This window comes from Gobius niger (assembly GCF_951799975.1).
Source record: "Gobius niger genome assembly, chromosome: 16".
Taxonomy (NCBI): Eukaryota; Metazoa; Chordata; class Actinopteri; order Gobiiformes; family Gobiidae; genus Gobius; species Gobius niger.
Genome location: NC_136867.1, coordinates 5,154,651 through 5,174,472, shown reverse-complemented (window position 1 = coordinate 5,174,472; position 19,822 = coordinate 5,154,651). Strand labels below are relative to the sequence as shown.

The following is a 19,822-nucleotide window of genomic DNA, read 5'->3' as shown; positions in this document are numbered from 1 at the left end:
TTTCAAAGATGTCCAAAAGCTACGTTTAAACCTCAGTGTCATATATATATATATATATATATATATATATATATATATATATATATATATATATATATATATATATATATATATATTATATATATATATATATATATATATATATATGTTATATTTAAGTATCAGTCCGTATTACATGTTGGGCAGGGGCGGACTGGCCATATGTCCACTCTGGAAGATCACAGAAGGGCCACTGGCTCTTGGGCCCCCGCCTTAACCGTGCTTTACCCAAATCTAAGAACTTAAAAGCAAAGCATCAAAATAGCAACGAGGGAGCCAGAAAAGCAACAAAAACGTGACAAAAAAGTGACTAAGACGTGACGAAACCATGACAACAAAAGCAACGAAATAAGCAATGAAAAGCCACACAAAAAGTAATGAAAAAACAACAAAAACATGCTGCAACAAAGTAGCTAAAGGGCACAATCACTTTTGTAGGTCTTAGCTTTCAAATGTTGCTCTCCAGTGGAGAAGCTTTTAGATTTGGGTAAAGCCGAACTGGAGGAAATGCACTCGGTTAAGACGGGAGGTAAGAGGTTCACATATGTCTTTGTGGAAGTGCTGCATTTACGCTCATTTGGGCCAGGCTGGTCAGAGTCCAGGGCCCGTTTTCAGTCCCAGTCCGCCCCTGATGTTGGGATCCAATCATATGCCAATAAAGTGCAGCCACTTTAAGCATAACCCTAAACAAATAACTAGTAAACGGGGCTACTTTCTCTCAAAGCCCATACACGACTCCACACAATCCCACAAACACGGGCCGCGCGCAGCTGGAGCCGCCGCTCGGCCCGTCCTTAAACACTGTCGCCTTTTTATTTCAGCCCTTTCGCGCGCCAGCTGCGTCTTTTTATCGATCTGGCGCGTCACCTCCCCACTGTCCCCCGCCCTCCCCTCACCAGCTCTGTTTTTCTTTTTTCACGCCTCAAATCCTCCGTGTGTCACCGCCCCCGCTGCATCGCTCTCGTGCACTAGGTCACCCCAGTCGTGTGCGCGCGCGCAGTGTGAGCATTAACAACATATAGCCAGCCACATCTCCCTCAGCCTCATGACTCGACAAACGCGGCCGGAGCGCGTATAGGCTACGTCGCGCGCGCGTTACAGACATGGCACAGCGCGGGCGTCGTGTCGAGACGCCGCCGGATCCGATCCGCAGTGGATCACGGCACCGGAACATCAGCGATGCCTCCTGTGATCGATGCGTAATTGCGCTTGGATAAAACGGTGTGGGATTGCACGCGCGCATCTCTCTCTCCATCCCTCCCTCTCCCTCTCTCCCCCCTCTCTCTCTCTCTCCCTCTCTTCTCTCTCTCTCCTGTCCTCTTTGCTGCTGCAGTGACTGTAAACAGGACACGGCAGAGCGCATGGGCAGCCAGCAGCAGGAGCAGGAGCAGAGGGGGGGCATTATTCCAGTGAGTGCAACATCCATCCTCTCTCTCCAGCCGGATTTTTTTTCCTTCTTCTTGACTTCTTGAATCGTGGCGTTTGCGCGCGGACGTTTATCTTCTTTTTTTTTCGGGGGGAGCTCCTTTTTTTTTTTTTTTTGTCCTTTTACGCACATAAGGGGGTCATCATAACACGCCGCCGCGCATCGCTATAGACGTGGCGGCTACGTAAAAGCCGACAAGGTGCATCGTCGTCGGGGAGGGGGGGTTGTTGCAGGACGATGGATGCTCGCTCACGGCCGGGGTTTCTTGCAGACGCGCCGGATAACCGTTTCACCTCGCTCCCGGAGCCGCCGCAGCGGCAGCAGCAGCAGCAGCAGCAGCAGCAGCATCCTCCGGCGAGTGCATCCGGGAGAGGAGACGACGGGCGGCGGAGGAGGAGATGAGAAGGGATCGCCGTTTTGACCGTCGAGATGGTGAGCGAGTGAGCGAGCGCATGCATGGCTATTTTGTTTTTTTTATTAGCATTTTTTTTCTCCCCCCTCCCACGAGAAATGGCAACCTGCTTTGGGATAAAACACCCGAGCTCATTATTATTATTGTTATTTTTTTACGCACGAGCAACGTCTTAGTATTTCCGCAATTATATCGACGAACGTTTTCCCTCCGAGTGAGCGCCGATCGAACCAGTTGATTTACTTTCGTTAAAAAAAAAAAAAAAAAAAAAAAAAAATATTGGTTCCTCGCCTTTCAATGCACCGCAGAGCCCCCCGAATCAGCGTAAAGGACAACCATTCCAAAAAAAAAAAAAAAAAAAAAAAAAAAGAAGTGGCACGGTTATAGCATCCAAAAATGACCTTCAGTGAGGGCTGGCTTTACAACAAACCCGCCGAGGAATTGCGGTCCTTTTTTTACGCGCACAAAAAAAAAAAAAAAAAAAAAAGACGATTAGCCGAAAACGATTCGTTAAAACGATTCGCTAAAAAAAAAAACGATTAGCGACGCAAACGGCCCGCGTCTTCACAAGCCTCGCGCGCGTCGATATCTCGAGGCAACCTGTTTCCAAACGCTCTCTGTCAAAAAAAAAAAAAAGTATAGTCCGTATCTCTGGATGCTGAGGACGCTGCACGGCTCCTTCTCGTCCACGTACGTGCACCTGGAAAGGGGAACAGAACAGCCGTGTGTGTGTGTGTGTGTGTGTGTGTGTAGCCTAAACGTGCAAGACTCAATTGTATGGAACTCTTGAGAAAGGGGGGGGGGAATTGCCACACTTATCCCGACAGTGGCACACGCCGTGGTATAGCCGCATCACCATGGAAACACCATCATTTACCCATTGCGAGCTCACGGTGCTGGGGCGATTGTGCCGTTTGATGAGCGACGCCGCTGCGAGGAGCTGAAAACATGGATCTCGGTTCATTCATTTGATTTTGAACAGATATATTTGCCGGTGGGAGATCGTTTTTGCATTCTCTGGTAGTTAATTAGTCGTACGATTCGGAATAAGGGGGCTCCGGGCTATGGGGCTCGGGAATTGAGAAGTCAAAACCAGTGGGATTTCTAAGATTTCTGGCGCTCCCCATTGAAAAACGGTCAGATAAGCATATAAGGGAAAGGAATGATGGTGGTTTATGCTTAGGGGGTCCCGGGGTTCGATTCGCTGACTTGGTGCGTGTGGAGTTTGTGTGTTCTTTCCATGTCCAGATACAGCACAGTGAACTTGGAATTAGGTGAGACGCTTGTGGGAAACCGGCACGGAACCCCCAAAGTAAAGCTTTGGGGGTTCGGTTTCTGCAAATGCCAGTGTTGTGCATCACATGTGGCCTAAATGGGTGTCTGCTCCTTAACCTCTTAACTCCCACCTGAACGGATCCCATTTTCTCCAGTTTGGCTTGACCCCTAATCAAAAAGCTTCTTGGGGAAAAAAAGCAGCAAAACAGCCACAAAAAAATGAGAAAAAAAACAAGGATGTAAACGCAACAAAAATGTGACAAAAATTCAACAAAAAAGTGACAAAAATGTGACAAATATTCAACAAAAATGTGACAAATATTCAACAAAAATGTGACAAATATTCAACAAAAATGTGACAAATATTCAACAAAAATGTGACAAAAACTCAACCAAAATGTGACAAAAATCCAACAAAAATGTGACAAAAAATTCAACAAAAATGTGACAAAAATTCAACAAAAATGTGACAAAAATTCAGCAAAAATGTGACAAAAATTCAACAAAAATGTGACAAAAATTCAACAAAAATGTGACAAAAAATTCAACAAAAATGTGACAAAAAATTCAACAAAAATGTGACAAAAATTCAACAAAAATGTGACAAGAAATTCAACAACTATGTGACAAAAAAGTGACAGAATTCAACAAAAATGTGACAAAAATTCAACAAAAATGTGACAAAAATTCAACAAAAATGTGACAAAAACGCAACAAAAAATGACAAAGATTCAACAAAGATGCGACAAAAATGTGACAAAAACTCAACCAAAAAGTGACAAAAACTCAACAAAAATGTGACAAAAATTCAACAAAAATGTGACAAAAATTCAACAAAAATGTGACAAAAAACTCAACCAAAATGTGACAAAAATCCAACAAAAATGTGACAAAAACTCAACAAAGATGCGACAAAAATGTGACAAAAACTCAACCAAAAAGTGACAAAAACTCAACAAAAATGTGACAAAAATTCAACAAAAATGTGACAAAAAACTCAACCAAAATGTGACAAAAATCCAACAAAAATGTGACAAAAATTCAACAAAGATGCGACAAAAATGTGACAAAAACTCAACAAAGATGCGACAAAAATGTGACAAAAACTCAACCAAAAAGTGACAAAAACTCAACAAAAATGTGACAAAAATTCAACAAAAATGTGAAAAAAATTCAACAAAAATGTGACAAAAAATTCAACAACGATGTGACAAAAACGCAACAAAAAAATGACAAAGATTCAACAAAAATGTGACGAAAACTCAACAAAAATGTGACCAAAAAAAAACCAACAACATAAAGGTGACACAACACAGCAACAACGCGAGGAAAAAGATCAGTTTTGTGGGTCTTAGCTTTCAAATGAGGTGTTACGCAGACCTATATAATGGCCAGAGAGGACAGAATGCATTTGGTTCAGGCGGGTGGTAAGAGGGCCAAAGGTTCTATGATGGAGGGCCTGTTTTTGGCACCCAGGAAATGCAATGTGAGAAAATGCATTTCAAGAAAGCGGCACTTGAATTTACAATTTCCCAAATAAATCTACGGAGGAACATTGAATCGGTGCATTAGGCGTTTCCAGGAGAGCACAAACCTGAAATGGTAAAAAAAAAAAAAAAAAAAACACTGCTTACCCCACATGTTTTTTTATGCAATCCGATTTTGCCCTATATATTTCTATGAGTATTTCCTTGTTGGTAAATCCTCTTAAATCCAGCTGACTGCAGTCTGAACCTTGGCCTTACAGGGAGTGTTGAACTACAGTAAGGACCGTTGGGGAAAGGAAATAATGGATGACGGATTAAAGGCTATGACTACACATTTACAGAGAGAGGCTGTAAACCTCTGATGAAGGGCCAGGACGCCCGAAACGTCACCTAGGTGTAAGCAATAATAAAACTTTCCTACTTGGGAGCTATGGTTTATATAGCGCCTTTCTACCTGCTTTAGGCACTCAAAGCGCTTTACATCAAGGGAACCAGTCACCCACTCACACTCTCATTCATACACCAGTGTACGCAGACACCGGAGGCAAGGGCGGGTGAAGTGTCTTGCCCAAGGACACAACAGCAGCGCACCTGTGGGATTGGAACCGCCGATACTCCGATCACAAGACGAAAAGTTGGGAAATACAACATCCATATAACGTAAAATATCAACAAATTAGCAGGGTTAGCATCTAGCTCGATTCCCGGTCACTGCAGGGCTTATGATTTAAAGGCGACGTAGCCTGCAACCCCTGAGCCGAGCACATTTTCTCCAGTTTGGCTTTACCCCAGTCCAAAAGCTTCTGGAAAAAAGCAGTGACAATAGCAACAAAACTGAGACGAAAACAATGATGGAAATGTGAAATTGTTTTTTTTGGGACTGCGGATGGAAATTAGCCTTGAGCTAAATCCGTCATATTTACAGCACTAGTTGTCTGTTCATTAATATGCACTGTCCCATTCAAATAAATTAATAAATGAATGAAATGAAAACAAAAAAGTGAGAAAACACTGACAAAAAAGTGATGAAAAATTGATGAAAAAATGACAAAAATGTGACAAAAAAATTACAAAGATATGACAAAAATGTGATAAAAAATTGACGAAAAAATGTGACAAAAAATGTGACAAAAAATGACAAAAATATGACAAAAAAAATTACAAAAATGTGATAAAAATTTGACAAAAAAATTTCAAAAAAATGACACAAAATGTGACAAAAATGTGATAAAAAATTGACCAAAAAAATTACCAAAATTTGACAAAAAATGACAAAAAAAGTTACAAAAATGAGTTGAACACCCAACAAAAAAATGATGGAAAAAAAATCTGATGACGTGAGGAAAAAGATCCTCTCGATTCAGGCGGGAGTTAAGAGGTGAAACCAAGACTGACCTGGAGTATAGTATTTCACTACATTCACACTGTTTTGACTTATACTCAGGTTAATCCTGCTTAATTTAGCAGTATCTTCTCCTATGGTTCCGGCGCTTCGATCTGTACTTCCTGGATACTATTGTGTCGTTGTTAAAACCCCCAACTGTGCCCACAAACCAACATAATATCGGTTCTGAAAGTTTCTACTCAAAGTGTGTCCATCCGGCCGAGCTGAAGCTGTAAACCACGCTGTAAATCCAAACCAGCTCTATTGCGCCTGCATTTCATTGTTCCTACTTTCAGTCTTACAAATACATAAGATAAACGTAAGATATCAATGCCGAAGCACCGAAACAAAGTCTATTTTTAAGCCCCGCATGCATGCCCGCTTTAATGCTTTGCCTGGGTCTTAGTGGATTCCCGGAGCGGGCTCTCGTCTCGCGCAAAGTGCATTATTCTCACATTTCACGCAGCCCGACTGAAAGCTTTGAAAGCACCGACATGAATAGAAGAACCGCACTCATTTCAGAACATGTTTGTAGGGGATATTACATGACAAAGCACCCTCAAGCCAAGGTCTTAATACATCTAAAGTGGACTAATTAAGGTCTAACCGCTTACTGTATCGCTATAAATCTATGCAAAGTCAGCATCCATTTGCACAATCCACGAGAAAAAACTTCCTAGAATGTTCCGCCGTGTGGTCATTTGTAGTCCGTGCATACATTTGACATTTCCGTGGTGTGCTAGTTTCGGGACAGCTCATGATTCGTCACTGGAAGGTAACGGTTGGCTTCCTGCTGTAGGGCGCGCACGGCGTTATTCCATTTGACAGTCATTGTTTGTAGCGCAGAGCCCGTCTAATGTGCGCGGGAAAACCGGGCCATCGGCGAGTCCAACCGGAGACGCGACATGACGTTTAATTAGAGCCTCTTCTATCACGGTGCAGTGGGCGCCGGAACGATTCTATTTATTTCAGTGTCGCTATGCCGGAGTCTGACACCGAAAAGATTCAAATGCGTTACTCTTAAAATCATGAAAAGCCGTCTTGCTAGAGGAGGCGGCTTCGTCAGTAACTAATGATCTAGCAGCAGGCTATGTTTTAGCCTATACACTATGGGCCCCATCTTGTGTTTCTAAATGCAGACTATAGCGCAACATTTTGTGCTTAGGAGTTCACTTGTAGATCCAGACCAAGCACTTTGAGTGGGCTGTAAGTGGGCAGGACAGACTCCCATGGCTAATGGTGATGTTACGTAGAACAACGTTTTTCAGACTCCGCGGCTGCAAAGGGGAGAGGGGTGGTGGGGGAGTGGGGGTGGACACGTGCTTTTGTTTGGGTCGCGTTAACACACATATATAGTGGAGTGCAGACTGGCACCAGAGCGGGACCGGCTGTACATCTCTTTCTCTCTGGACACCGGACAGGGACAGTGTTGGACTCAAGGGACCAGATCTTGTGCCTCTAAGTCGATGGCTTTCTTCCAAGTGGAGCTGCTGTTGCGCTATATGTCTGTGCCACTCGCGAGAGGACGTCGCTTATAGAAAGAGAAGAGGTCGACTGAGGCGTGGTTTATTATAAGCAGCACTGAGAGCGGTGCTCTGATGGCCTCACATTCATTTCCTGATTTACATTGTGTTCTTCCTTAAAGAGGGGGTATTCTGCTTTTTTCAGTCACATAGCACCAGTCTATATCACACTACAATGATGACCAAACCTTCTGTTGGTCTGTAAATGCAGTAAATTAGAATAACTGCCTTGTATAAAATGTCTCTCTCAAAATGGCTGTAGTGAATGTCTTGAAATAGGCCTCTGTCTCTTTAAGAACCTCGGAGCCTTTCCGACACGCCCCCTCCACACGCTGTCTGTGGCATCAGTGGGGAGCGGGTTCTGCTGAGGAGCAGTGGTTGGTTACTCGGCTGGTGACGAAAGCTCGGAGGCGTCTCCAGGAGGTGGGGGCGTTCCTAGGAGGACTCAGGCAAACCTATCCCTAAAATGGCCGCCATCAGAGTTTTTACAGATTACTCAAAAACACGTGAATGTGCCAAGGCAACACTTCAGGCATGTTTTTAATGAGGGAATGACACAATAACATGATGTAAAGCTTGAAAAAGTCGATTTTGCATAATACCCCCCCTTTAGGCAATACAGGCTCTCACTGGTCAAACAAAAAGCTTTATCAACTCCATCATGAACTAAACAATGTCTCGAGAGAAAGCGATATAGCCTACAGGCCTGGATCAGCACTCGCTCGGCCATAATAGCAACAAAACAAATGTGTGTGTTCAACCCCCACACCCCCTCTGCCTCGGCCCTGGAGGAAAAAGCTGTTGTACATACACCGGCATTGGCCATGGGTGTTTCTCCAGCCCACGTGCTTCCCTCTTAAATGTGCTAAGTCTGGAGTGGCAAGAAATGAAAATGTTACACTATAGTCTGCGTTTGGAAAACACAAGATCAGGTCCAAGTCGTTTGACCAACAGAGCTTCTAAAAGCCTATAAGAACACGAGGCAGCGCGATATAAACGAGGAAAAGAATGTGAGGCTGTATAAAATGATTCAGCTGAGTTCAAAGTCCCATCTGTACGCCTGAGTGCATAATGTGGCTCAGCAAAAATATTTCCGCATTTACAACTGTCTAGAAATGGGAGGAGTGGAGTTCATTTTGTTTGGTACTTCTTTCGGTGGTGAGTACATCTTTCATGTTTGTTTGGTACCTCTTCCTTGGTTTCGTATAGTCCTTGTTTAGTCATTTTCATCACGCTTTCGTTTTTTGTCAAATTGTTCTCACGTTTTTGCCTCGGTTTTCTCAGATTTCTGTCACGTTTTCGTTGCTTTTTTGTGGCATTACTGTCGGCATTATTTTTTTCAGGTTCTCAATGATTTTTTTGTAGCGTTTTGGCCACATTGCGTGTAAATGTAACTACGATCAAGCTACAAAAATGTGACCAATCATGTCAAAAAAAGCAAGAAAAAGAAGAAGAGGTTTAACGGTGCCCAGCCCTAAACAAAACACACAAAAGAAATGTTCAATATCATGATGTATCATTTGGAAAAGCCTTATTTTTCTCTTCTGTAATCAATAGTAGAGTCAAAATATCCAAATAATATGCGTGTGATAAAACCCATTGTAACGTTATAATGTAATGAAATGCCAATGCAATTGAATGAAAAGCAATCATTTTAACGAGAACATGGCAACATATGGCTAATCCTGTGTTGCAGGATACAGCAGAGTAGAAAGCTTTTAATGAGGGTTTGGTCATGCATATACAGCTGTCATGATCTTCATTAGCAAAGGCACTATCTGCTCTTTAGGCAATTGGAGACAAATGTTCCGAGATGGTTCAAACGGCCTCGGGGACTTTGAGCCTCAGCCTTTAGATGGCAGTGCTCTCATGTGCAAATGTAACAAGGTTATTTTGTTTATTGAATATCATCAAAATGTATCTGATTATTAAAATCATGATCAGCTTCAACACCAACTTTTATTTGGAGGGTATTTTACCCGGCAGAGGTGGTTTCCATGGCTATGCACTTTGCTCCTCCCCTTTGACTGCTGTGTGATTTGATGTAACTGGTTTGGCATTTTGGTAATTTTACTCAACTTTATATCAGCTCATCAGTCAAGTTTAGATGTTGTCAATCTTTGTCAGTTGCTTGTCAGGGGAGCAACTGCAATAGCTCCATAGATACAGTGTACAGTTCATACTTTTTAACCTCTTAGCATTTTCTCCAGTTCAGCTTTACCCAAATCCTGTAGGCCAGTGTAACACCTCATTTGAAAGCTAAGATCTACAAAACTCATCTAAATGGATCTTTTTCCTCACGTCATCAGATTTTTTCCCATCGTTTTTTTTTTTTGGGGGGGGGGGGGGGGGGGGGGGGGATTTAACTCATTTTTGTAACTTTTTTGTCATTTTTTGGGTAATTTTTTTGTAATTTTTTGTCACATTTTTTGTAATTTTTTTGTAATTTTTTGTAATTTGTTTGTCTTTTTTGTAATTTTTTGGGGTAATTTTTTTGTCTTTTTTATGTCATTTTTTGTCATTTTTTGTCACTTTTTAGTCATTTTTTGTCATACATTTTTTGTCATTTTTTGTCACATTTTTTGTCATTTTTTAGTAATTTTTTGTAATTTGTTTGTCTTTTTTGGGTAATTTTTTGGGTAATTTTTTTGTCTTTTTTATGTCATTTTTTGGTCATTTTTTGGGTCTTTTTTTGTCACATTTTTGTCATTTTTTGTCACTTTTTTGTCATTTTTTTGTCATTTTTTTGTCATTTTTGGTCACATTTTTGGTCATTTTTTGTCACATTTTTTGGGTCACATTTTTGTCATTTTTTCGTCACTTTTTCGTCAAAGTTTTCTCACTTTTTTGTCACATCTTCATCATTGTTTTTGTCTCAGTTCTGTCGCTATTCTCACACCTTTTTTCCACAAGCTTTTGGAGCTTTTGGGGTAAAGCCAAACTGGAGAAAATGTGCTTGGTTCAGGCGGGAGTTAAGGGGTTAATAATCTTCTTGTATCTAGTGTGGTGTGTTTAGGGGCAGAAGACACTGTCAGACCCCCTGTAATCACATGTCCTGTCTATGTGTGAGTCCAGAGCTTCATATAAAAGCCACGAAACCTGCTCGAGTGGGTCTGGGTCAAAGTTCATGGGGTTACACAAACAACCTGCACATGCACCGAGCAAAGAAGCTTGAATAAAAGTCATCCGTATAACCCTTTGCTCAAAGTCATTATTAATTATTGCCAGAATTAATGCCAGAGGTAGATCACAGAAAGCAATGCGTCATACAAGGGGGCGTGGCCTAGCGGAGGAGGAAGAAAATCACAAATGTTCACTCTTTTTAGCCGTTTTCAGGTGGACTATAAACGTATTAATCACACACCAATGAAGACAAGCCAGTCGCAAACATTAGCATACGTTAGTATTGTTAATTGTACGTGTTTATAGGCTGTTGAAACACTTTGCTTGTCTCCGTGTCTCTGTATCTTTATTTAGTAGAAAAATATACTCAGAATTCAGCATTTGTTAAAGTAATTGTGGAGAAATGGGAGAAAGTTCAGTTTGATCTCCTATTTGTTTTCCCTTCTGGCTGCTTTGAACATGACCATATATGGGCCTTTGCAAAGATGCTGTCTGTATCTATATACTGTGCATGCGCAATTATTCAAAATGAAACAAAGATATCACACATCCCCTTTAAGTGCTTCAACGATACTTGGTTTTCAATACTGATACCTGAAAGATACGTTTTTTTTATACCTATATTACAAATATTGTTCTTTATGACAATAAAATCATCATCATCATCATTTGTTTGAGGTAAAACAACCAAGAAACTTCCTTTAACAACAAAAGGGCAGAAGTTTTCTACCCCCCCCCCAGTTTTTCCAAAAAAATTTCACCACTTTCTTCCTTTTTTTTAATCTCAATTTTTGATTGCCAACAGCACTAAAATTTGAATAAAGATTTACTATTTAATGTACCTATACCTTCTTTGCAATACCACAATAGTATCGTAAGTACCAGCCCTGCTAATATACCAACAAAATAAAAGCATGACAGGGCCAGTCACTCTGTCCCCTGACAATAGCCGGCCTCTTATCTCTCCTCTCTCGTCTTCACTTGTATCGATTTCCTCTCCTCTGCTCTCTTACAGAAGGCACTTCTGAGGCGACCCGCACACCGGAGATCAAGCCTTCTACACTAGCTCCTCGCAGTTCACCCGGCAGAGGCCCGCGACACCGTCGCTGCTCACCTGCATGTTCCCTCTATGAGCGCCGCACCGCAGGGAGGACCTGTCCCGCCCACGGCCCCATGTAGACCCGGACCCGTCACGCCCACGCCTTCTCTACGCGCTTTTGGATTCCTCGCGGCACTCCAATCCACCAGGTCTGTGCAGAAAAAGAGGAGCAAGTTACATGAGTTATTTCCTGTTGCGTACTAGAACCTGGACATTCAAAAGAGGGAAAATGTATGACATATTGGATGGACCCATGGATAGGTTGGGTTCAGGTTCTCATGGCTTAAAGTCATTTATACAGAAACAATCATGCCATGTGTGATTGAACAATGCCAACAATGGTACTCTTAAGATAAAGTATGCTGACCTCGCTCTTTTTTGATGACAGAGATGACATGAAGCTTTGCACCAGTTTTTGTTTCATGTCATCTTAATAGTTCAACAGATATTGACCATAAGGCAATCGAATTTAGAACACCTGTCACCAAGTCTAACAAACTCAATGATTTATAAAATGAAGATTATCTGTTAAAAAATGTGACAATACTATATTCAAAGCACAAGCAAAATCAGAAAAACATGATACGAACAGAGCTGCCAGTCTTTTCCAAGTGTTGGCAGATAGTCTGCATATACACTGCGTTCCAAATTATTATGCAAATTGTATGTTTGTGTCAAAAAGGTAAAAAAAAATTGGATGGTATTATTACTTTATTATGCAGATCATCATTTTCAAGCAATATGGGGGAAAAAAAGGATCTCTCTGCTGATGAAAAGCGTGAAATAGTTGAATGCCTTGGTCTAGATATGAAAACCTTCGATATTTCATGAAATATTAAGTGTAATCATCGTACTGATAAGAGATTTGTGGATGATTCAGAGCACACTCGGGTTTGGGCAGATAAAGGCACAATAAGGACAGTTTCTGCCAAACACATCAGATTAAGAGAACAGATGCTACAAAGCAGCAGACAGGTATTTGAAGCTGCTGGTGCCTCTGGAGTCTCCCGAACATCAAGGTGTAGGACCCTCCAGAGGCTGCAGTTGTGCATAAACCTTCTATCCGGGCCTCCCCTAAACTGTTAATTGAAGCTCATGAACAGAAACGGCTGCAGTGGCTCAGAAATACATGAGGACTCATTTTCAAACAGTCTTGTTCACTGATGAGGCCGTGTAACCCTGGATGGTCAGATGGATGGAGTAGTAGATAGTTGGTGAATGGCCACAATGTCCCAACAAGGCTGTGACGTCAGCAAGGAGGGGGCGGAGTCATGTTTTGGGCAAGAATCATGGGGAGAGAGCTGGTCGGCCCCTTTAGGCTCTTTTAGGCTCCCTGAAGGTGTGAAAATGACCTTTGAAAAATATGTAGAGTTTCTGACTGACCACTGTCTTCTATGCTACAAAAAGAAGAGTTGTGCTTTCCCGAACAAAATCCTCTTCATGCATGACAACGCACCATGTCCTGCTGTAAAGAATACCGCTGCATCATTGGCTGCTATGGGCATAAAAGGAGAGAAACTCATGATGTGGACCCCCTCCTCCCCTGACCTCAGCCCTATTGAGAACCTTTGGAGCCTCAACAAAATAAAAAAACTTCTATGAGGGTGGGAGGCAGTTTTCATCCAAACAGCAGCTCTGGGAGGTTATTCTAACATCCTGCAAAGAAATCCAAGCAGCAAACTGTCCAAAAACTCACAAATTTAATGGATTTAAGAATTTTGAAGCTGCTATCACACAAGGGCTCCTATGGTAAAATATAACTTGACCTGTTAATATTTTTTGATTGAAATAGCTTTTGGTTTCAGTAAATATGACCTCCTAATGCTACAAATTCAACAAATGACCATTTTCAGTTAATTACAAGCTTTAAAATGTATTGAAACGATGAGTTGCATAATTTGGAACAGTGGATTTTGAGGTTTTTACTATATTTATTCTTTAAAAAAAATGCTGTTATCACTGGGAGATTTTTTTCAACCACATTTAAATGATCCTCTACCAGGTAAAGACTTGAAAATGATGCTGACTCTCATTTGAGTTGACAGTTTGGAAAATTTTAGAAAAATGTCATTAGCATAATAATTTGGACGCAGTGTACAATAAGGCTTCATCCACACTTATGCCCCTCCAGTAAGCGAACTGTAATGGGTCCCGCAAAGTAGCTAATTGTTTTCTCAGCTGGTGAAGAACATCCCTCTCAAAACATTTCATAACATGCAATGTCTCATATGATGTCTCAGATTAGACAAGCTCACATTTGCCGTTTTTGGGGGATTGGCACGAGACAAAGAGGTTTTCCACATCGCAGAACTTTGAGCTCTTGACAAAGACAGCGTAATAAGGATGCAAAACCCAACCTGCTCAGCACAGACTGTGAGGGTGCGCGGCTGAACTGATTTCAGACACTTAAAACTCTTAACTGACCTCACTAACATTGGAAACAAAAGTCAGACAGAAGAGTTTTCCAGAAGTTTGTCCTGATACCTCCTTTTGCTTTGTCAAATCACTGTCCTGAGCTCTATTTGTGCTTTTGTGGACTCAGTCTGTTTAAAATTAAAACTGCGTCCAGATTTACATTGTTTGGACATGTAGCGTGGAAGGACACTTAACACTTGAGTAGAAAGATGAAGAGGATGACCGGATGCAGATGAGAGAGGTCTAAAAAGAGCACAGCCAGCCCAGACTGCATTGACTTACTGCGTAAATGTAGGCAGCAATAGTAACCTTGTGTGTTACAGATTTATGCTTCATTCTGCTGAATATTGACCATGCCGCCAGCCCATCAGATGGCTTCTTACAACAAGAGCAACAAAATATCTTTGGGTTTTGTATTTCCCATTTTCCCATAAACCTTGAAACATGACTTAGACAATTGTGCCAGGAAGGTATAGATTTGTGTCCAGGTAAATTCCACTCTTTCTCCAGCAGTCTGTGGAAACTCAAAAAAAGACCAAACAGCATTAATATTCAAAGTGCTCTCAATAACCTCAGAAAGCCGTACAATAATAGCAAAGTGGGGTCAATGGATGATACACTTGCTTGTCAATTCACTGAGCACAAATGGAGCAGCGTTCAGAGTGTGTGTTCAATTTGCATAGCAGCTTAGGCAACTATTTCATCATTTATGCAGCTGGGAGAGTAATGCTTTATCATGGTAAAGCTTGATTACACTAAGTTGTATGTTCTTTACACTAATACGAATTATAGAAGGACTAACGGTCCGTAATGTTTTTCTCCAAGTACAAATGTTATACAATAGGAAAGCACAAGACGGATGTACTGTGGCCCACATCAGGCAACGCTAGAGCGAACCAGTTCAGAGCAGATCATTCTGTGTCTGGGAGGACAGTGATAACACAGCATTGTGTCCATTATAATCCAGTGTTTCTTCATCAAACATGTCGATTCTTCAGGGCTTCACTGTAAACCTCATGAGATGCATCAGAAGGGATGACATGGCAGTGAAGTGTGTCCCGTCTCGTTTTTGTCAACAACAGGGGGCTAAAGGAGGCAGTTTATGAAGATATAATACATCCAGCCATGAAGAGACGTTGGGGTCTGTGCTTCTAGCTCTCACACACCTTGGATGTTGCTTATGTGAAGGGTGCGCAGGAACGTTTTTGGTGACATCACTGTAATGTCACCACCCCTTGAGACATCTAGTGGGAGCTACAGTCTGTAAGCCCTGGAGTTCACCATTTGATGGTGAAATGTCAGCTTCTTAATGAAGTAAATCTAGGCATGCTTCGAATATAATTGCCTCAGAATCTTCATCTTCATTGTGTTAACATTGTGTTTGTTTGTGCTCCTCTCTCATGTATATTTCTCACTGTGATTCTTTCAGGCTAGAGTATGCCCTCTGCACCCTTCCACAGGATCCTGCGACCCATCCTGATCGGCACCTTTGTCCTGGGATGCTTCGTCACTCTGTTTTTGATGTATTTTAAGCCTGCCACCAGCTGGCTGTCTGGCCCAGTGGAATCCACAGTGTCCACAGACCGGGTCAAGAGCCTGTTCTCCACGCGCAGTGACAAGAACGTCACTACGGTGCTGGTGTGGCTCTGGCCCTTCGGACAGACGTATGACCTGGGAGTGTGCAGCTCACTCTTTAACATCGAGGGCTGCGTCATCACTGCCGACCGCAACCTGTACAACAAATCGGATGGAGTAGTCATTCACCACCGGGACATCTGCACTGACCTGTCCAACCTGCCCCCCATGCAGAGGCCCTCTTTCCAGAAGTGGATCTGGATGAACCTGGAGTCTCCGTCCCACTCGTCCCAGCTGCCGGGTATCGAGAACCTCTTCAACCTGACGCTCAACTACCGGCAGGACGCCGACATCCAAGTGCCTTATGGGTCCATCGTAGCGGCCGAGGGGGATGAGGACTTTGTGCCCCCCAGTAAGAACAAGCTCATCTGCTGGATCGTCAGCAACTGGAACCAGGACCATGTGAGGGTCAAGTACTATAACGAGCTGTACAAGCACATAGAGGTGCACGCGTACGGACAGGCCTTTGGAGAGTACATCGCTGACCAGGACTACTTCCCCACAATGGCCAGCTGCAAGTTCTACTTGTCCTTTGAGAACTCCATCCACAAGGACTACATCACAGAGAAGCTGTACAACCCCCTGTCTGTGGGCACAGTGCCCGTGGTGCTGGGACCTCCCCGGCAGAACTATGAGAACTTCATCCAGGGAGATGCCTTCATCCACGTGGATGACTTCACCTCGCCCAAAGAGCTAGCAGACTACCTGCTGCTGCTGGACAAGAACGAGGATATGTACCTGAGGTACTTCGACTGGAGGCACCACTTTAAAGTCAAGAAGGCCTACTTCTGGGCAGAGCACACCTGCCTGGCCTGCGACTACCTGCGTCGACACAAGGAGTACAAGGCTGTCAATAACCTGGACAAGTGGTACTGGGGCGAATAGGACTACATGGTACAGTATTGGGGATAAGGTATTAGTACTGGGAGGGGGGTAATGGTATTCGGGGTGGTGCTGCGGAACCTATGCAGCAGTTTGTTTTTGGTACATGAACACTCATTACAGTTCATGCAGCAGAAAGGAGAGTGACACATTCTTTTTCTTTGCGAGCCAATTTAGCTGAGCCTTACTTTGCCTTTTGAAGATTTTTATTTATTATGTTTAAATCATAAATATATAAGTACTGATAGACATACTTAAAGCACCTTTTAACCATTTAGTAATGAAACACTCTCCGGTGTTTCCCCAACCATCAGTAGATGTCAGATACCGTGCTCAGCCTTTGGATCCGTTCATATTCAGTGGTGGAGGATAAACTGCCTGTGGTGCAGTTTGGGTGCTCGAGCTGAACACGCTTCACATTCCAGACACAACACATGGCCTATCAGTGCCGGTCTACCATTTCAATGACAACTAATGCACTACTTTTTATTATTGTTATTATTTTAATTCAAACTTATGATTTGCTTTACATTACCACATGCTGCTATTATTTTTGTTGATACTGTAGAGTGAATGGAGAGTTGAACGAATGTTGGTTATACTGCTGGAATAGAGGTTTTATTATTATTTTTTATATCATTACAGACTCATTTCACGGGACACCATGCAGGCTAAATATGGTTAAAAACTTTTCAAAACACTACATTATGTTGGAAAATACTACACTGGAGGATACTTCAGGTTGTTCGTTTATTCTCGAGGCTTATGGCTAACCGTAATGCAAAGCAAACAAATCTGCTTATAAAAACAATCAGTCTATATTTTTCAATTTATTTCGATATTTAAGTATCAATTAGCGCTATCCATCCAATACCCATTTCTTTACATTCATTTAGTGCATCGAAACACGGCTACCTCAACATATCGGTTAACGCCACCCTCCCAATGTTATTGCCATTTTGCGCCAAACCCACGTTTTTTTCACAGACAGTTAAATATTCAGCTCTAAAAGTCTCACGGTTAAATCTTAGAACGTTTTGGTGCAGCACTACGACCATCTGTACAAAAAGGTTTACATGGCTATTTTTTAGTAGCTTTGAAGGCAGTCCGTGCATTATTGGATGCGTAGGCTAACAACTGTTGCTAATTACTAGCATAAAACTCGCCATCATCGCCATTTCCGCTTTTTGACGTGTGTTTTGTGCAGTACAGTGTGTCGTGCGGTTACTCCATCTAACTTATGCGAGCGCGAAGGTTACGATAGTTGAACGGATAATACCTTTTTCTGTTGGAGTTTAACGTTTGCTTTTGCTAGCGACGACGGCGGACGCAAAGCGGTAGGCAGCTGGAACTAGCCTGGCATGAAAAGGGTTCATTACTTTTTAAATAAAATAATGTTGGCTTTATTTTGGCACTTTGTGAACTGCGTAAGGCGATGACGAGGGACTGTCGATCCTCGGGTGTCGATGTTAAATGTAATCAAAAGACGCTCTATGCTAACCTCTAATCCGTGCTATAACCTCTTTGATGCAGTCTCCTATGCAGCGTTTACCCCGCTCAAATGTGAAAGCTGTGTCATTGCGTAGCTTTGCGTCCACGTAGCTGTCACTTTTCGACGTTCTTGTAATGGCACTGCGCTCCCCAATGGCCGCGGTGATTCATGTATTGTAGCTAGCATATGGTGACGATTAGCCTGGAGTCAGCGACAGCAGGCGGATGTGCCGTGCACATGGGAGGCTGCTATTTTGATTCTGCACTGTCACATGAGGTGAACTCCCACTCAAATTGTTATGGTGCACTTGGATTTATAATAGCGGATTGATAATGGAGGACAAAAACAATGGCAGGAGGTGAAGTGCATAGAAATAATAAACTCACTGGAAACACAAATATAGAAATAAAGGAGTCATGCTATTTAAAAAAACACTATTAATTAATTGGGTTGGGCCAAGATCTAATGCTACAAGATTTTTCAGCCCTGAGTAGATTAATATACTCATTGTACACGGCTTAAAGCAGTACTAAGTAACGTGTTTACCTTAATAAATCCTTTTCCTGGTCCCTGTGGGGGTAATACAAGTGTTTATGGGATGATTGGAGGGTCTTTCATCTCCCCCTGGTGTCTCTGACCAGAAAACCATGTTTGCAACTTGACTGCCACCGGTCCGGAGAAAGCAATACACACTAATGAAATCACGAAGAAGAAGCTAACATGCTAACGGACAAAGCTAACTGCGGGCTAACGTCACTTTAAACAGTATTTACAGCCAAATTTGAGTGAAAAAAAAAAGATTTCCGTTGTATAATTGGATGCACAGTATCCCTCTCTCCCTTCGCCTTTCCTGTCGGTGTAGTATTTACTCTCCAAGACAATGAATAAGTTAAAAAATCGTAACTTGCTACGACACCTGCAGTTATGCTTATGGCCTCTAGGGGGAAGAGTTACTTAGTACTGCTTTAAAGGTACTTAAAGGAATATTTAGTTACTGTAAACTGTTCCCACCAATGTTACACAATATATTGGTTTCCACTTTTCAATATATTTTCATTTTATATTTTCATCTTTGTTTATTATTACAAATGATGTCCAAAATCTCATCTCATCCTCGTGGAATTTGTGTCCCGGCCCACCCCTACTAATTAATTGTCCATTTATTCAATGCAGCTTAACTAAAAAAGGTTTGTCAAAAGTTTATGTATTCAATCTGGCATTCTTTACCACTTTATTCCTTGGGGGGCCAAAGTGGAAAGACGAAGGAAGAAATCTCGAATGCATTTTGCACTACTGACTGTTCAGTAAAATCAATAAAATAAAAATGTCCCGGGTAAAGATAATTACTAGGATCAAATTTGGGCGAATTTGGGTGAGTTCATAATCCTGTTGTGTTTATTCAACCAGACTACAAAATCAGTCATTTGCCTGCCCCCGCTGCAATTACTACGAGATTTGGAATGTCATCTGAAACGAACACATCATTTGTTCAGAAGATCAGTAATGTCCCATAAAAAATGTCATTATTTTTGGCACAATCTGTCATTTCTGTGCACAATGACTGTAGCATTAGCCGCGGATGGGTCCATGCCAGGAGAGAGCGACTGGCAAAGGTTACATGAGTTGACTG

At 42.1% G+C, this 19,822-nt stretch overlaps 1 protein-coding gene across 1 annotated transcript; it reads left to right on the top strand.

Annotated features, from left to right (window-relative positions):
- Positions 1–1,571: 1,571 nt before the first annotated feature.
- On the top strand, positions 1,572–17,962 carry fut9a (fucosyltransferase 9a). Its single transcript, XM_079573721.1, has 3 exons — positions 1,572–1,897; positions 11,685–11,917; positions 15,613–17,962. Exon 3 carries the CDS (start codon positions 15,621–15,623, stop codon positions 16,701–16,703), a length of 1,083 nt encoding a protein of 360 aa, XP_079429847.1. The 5' UTR covers positions 1,572–1,897; positions 11,685–11,917; positions 15,613–15,620; the 3' UTR covers positions 16,704–17,962.
- Positions 17,963–19,822: the final 1,860 nt, after the last annotated feature.

Coding starts and splice junctions, on each gene's coding strand:
- fut9a (XM_079573721.1), top strand. CDS start 15,621: ATGCCCTCTGCACCCTTCCACAGGATCCTGCGACCCATCCTGATCGGC.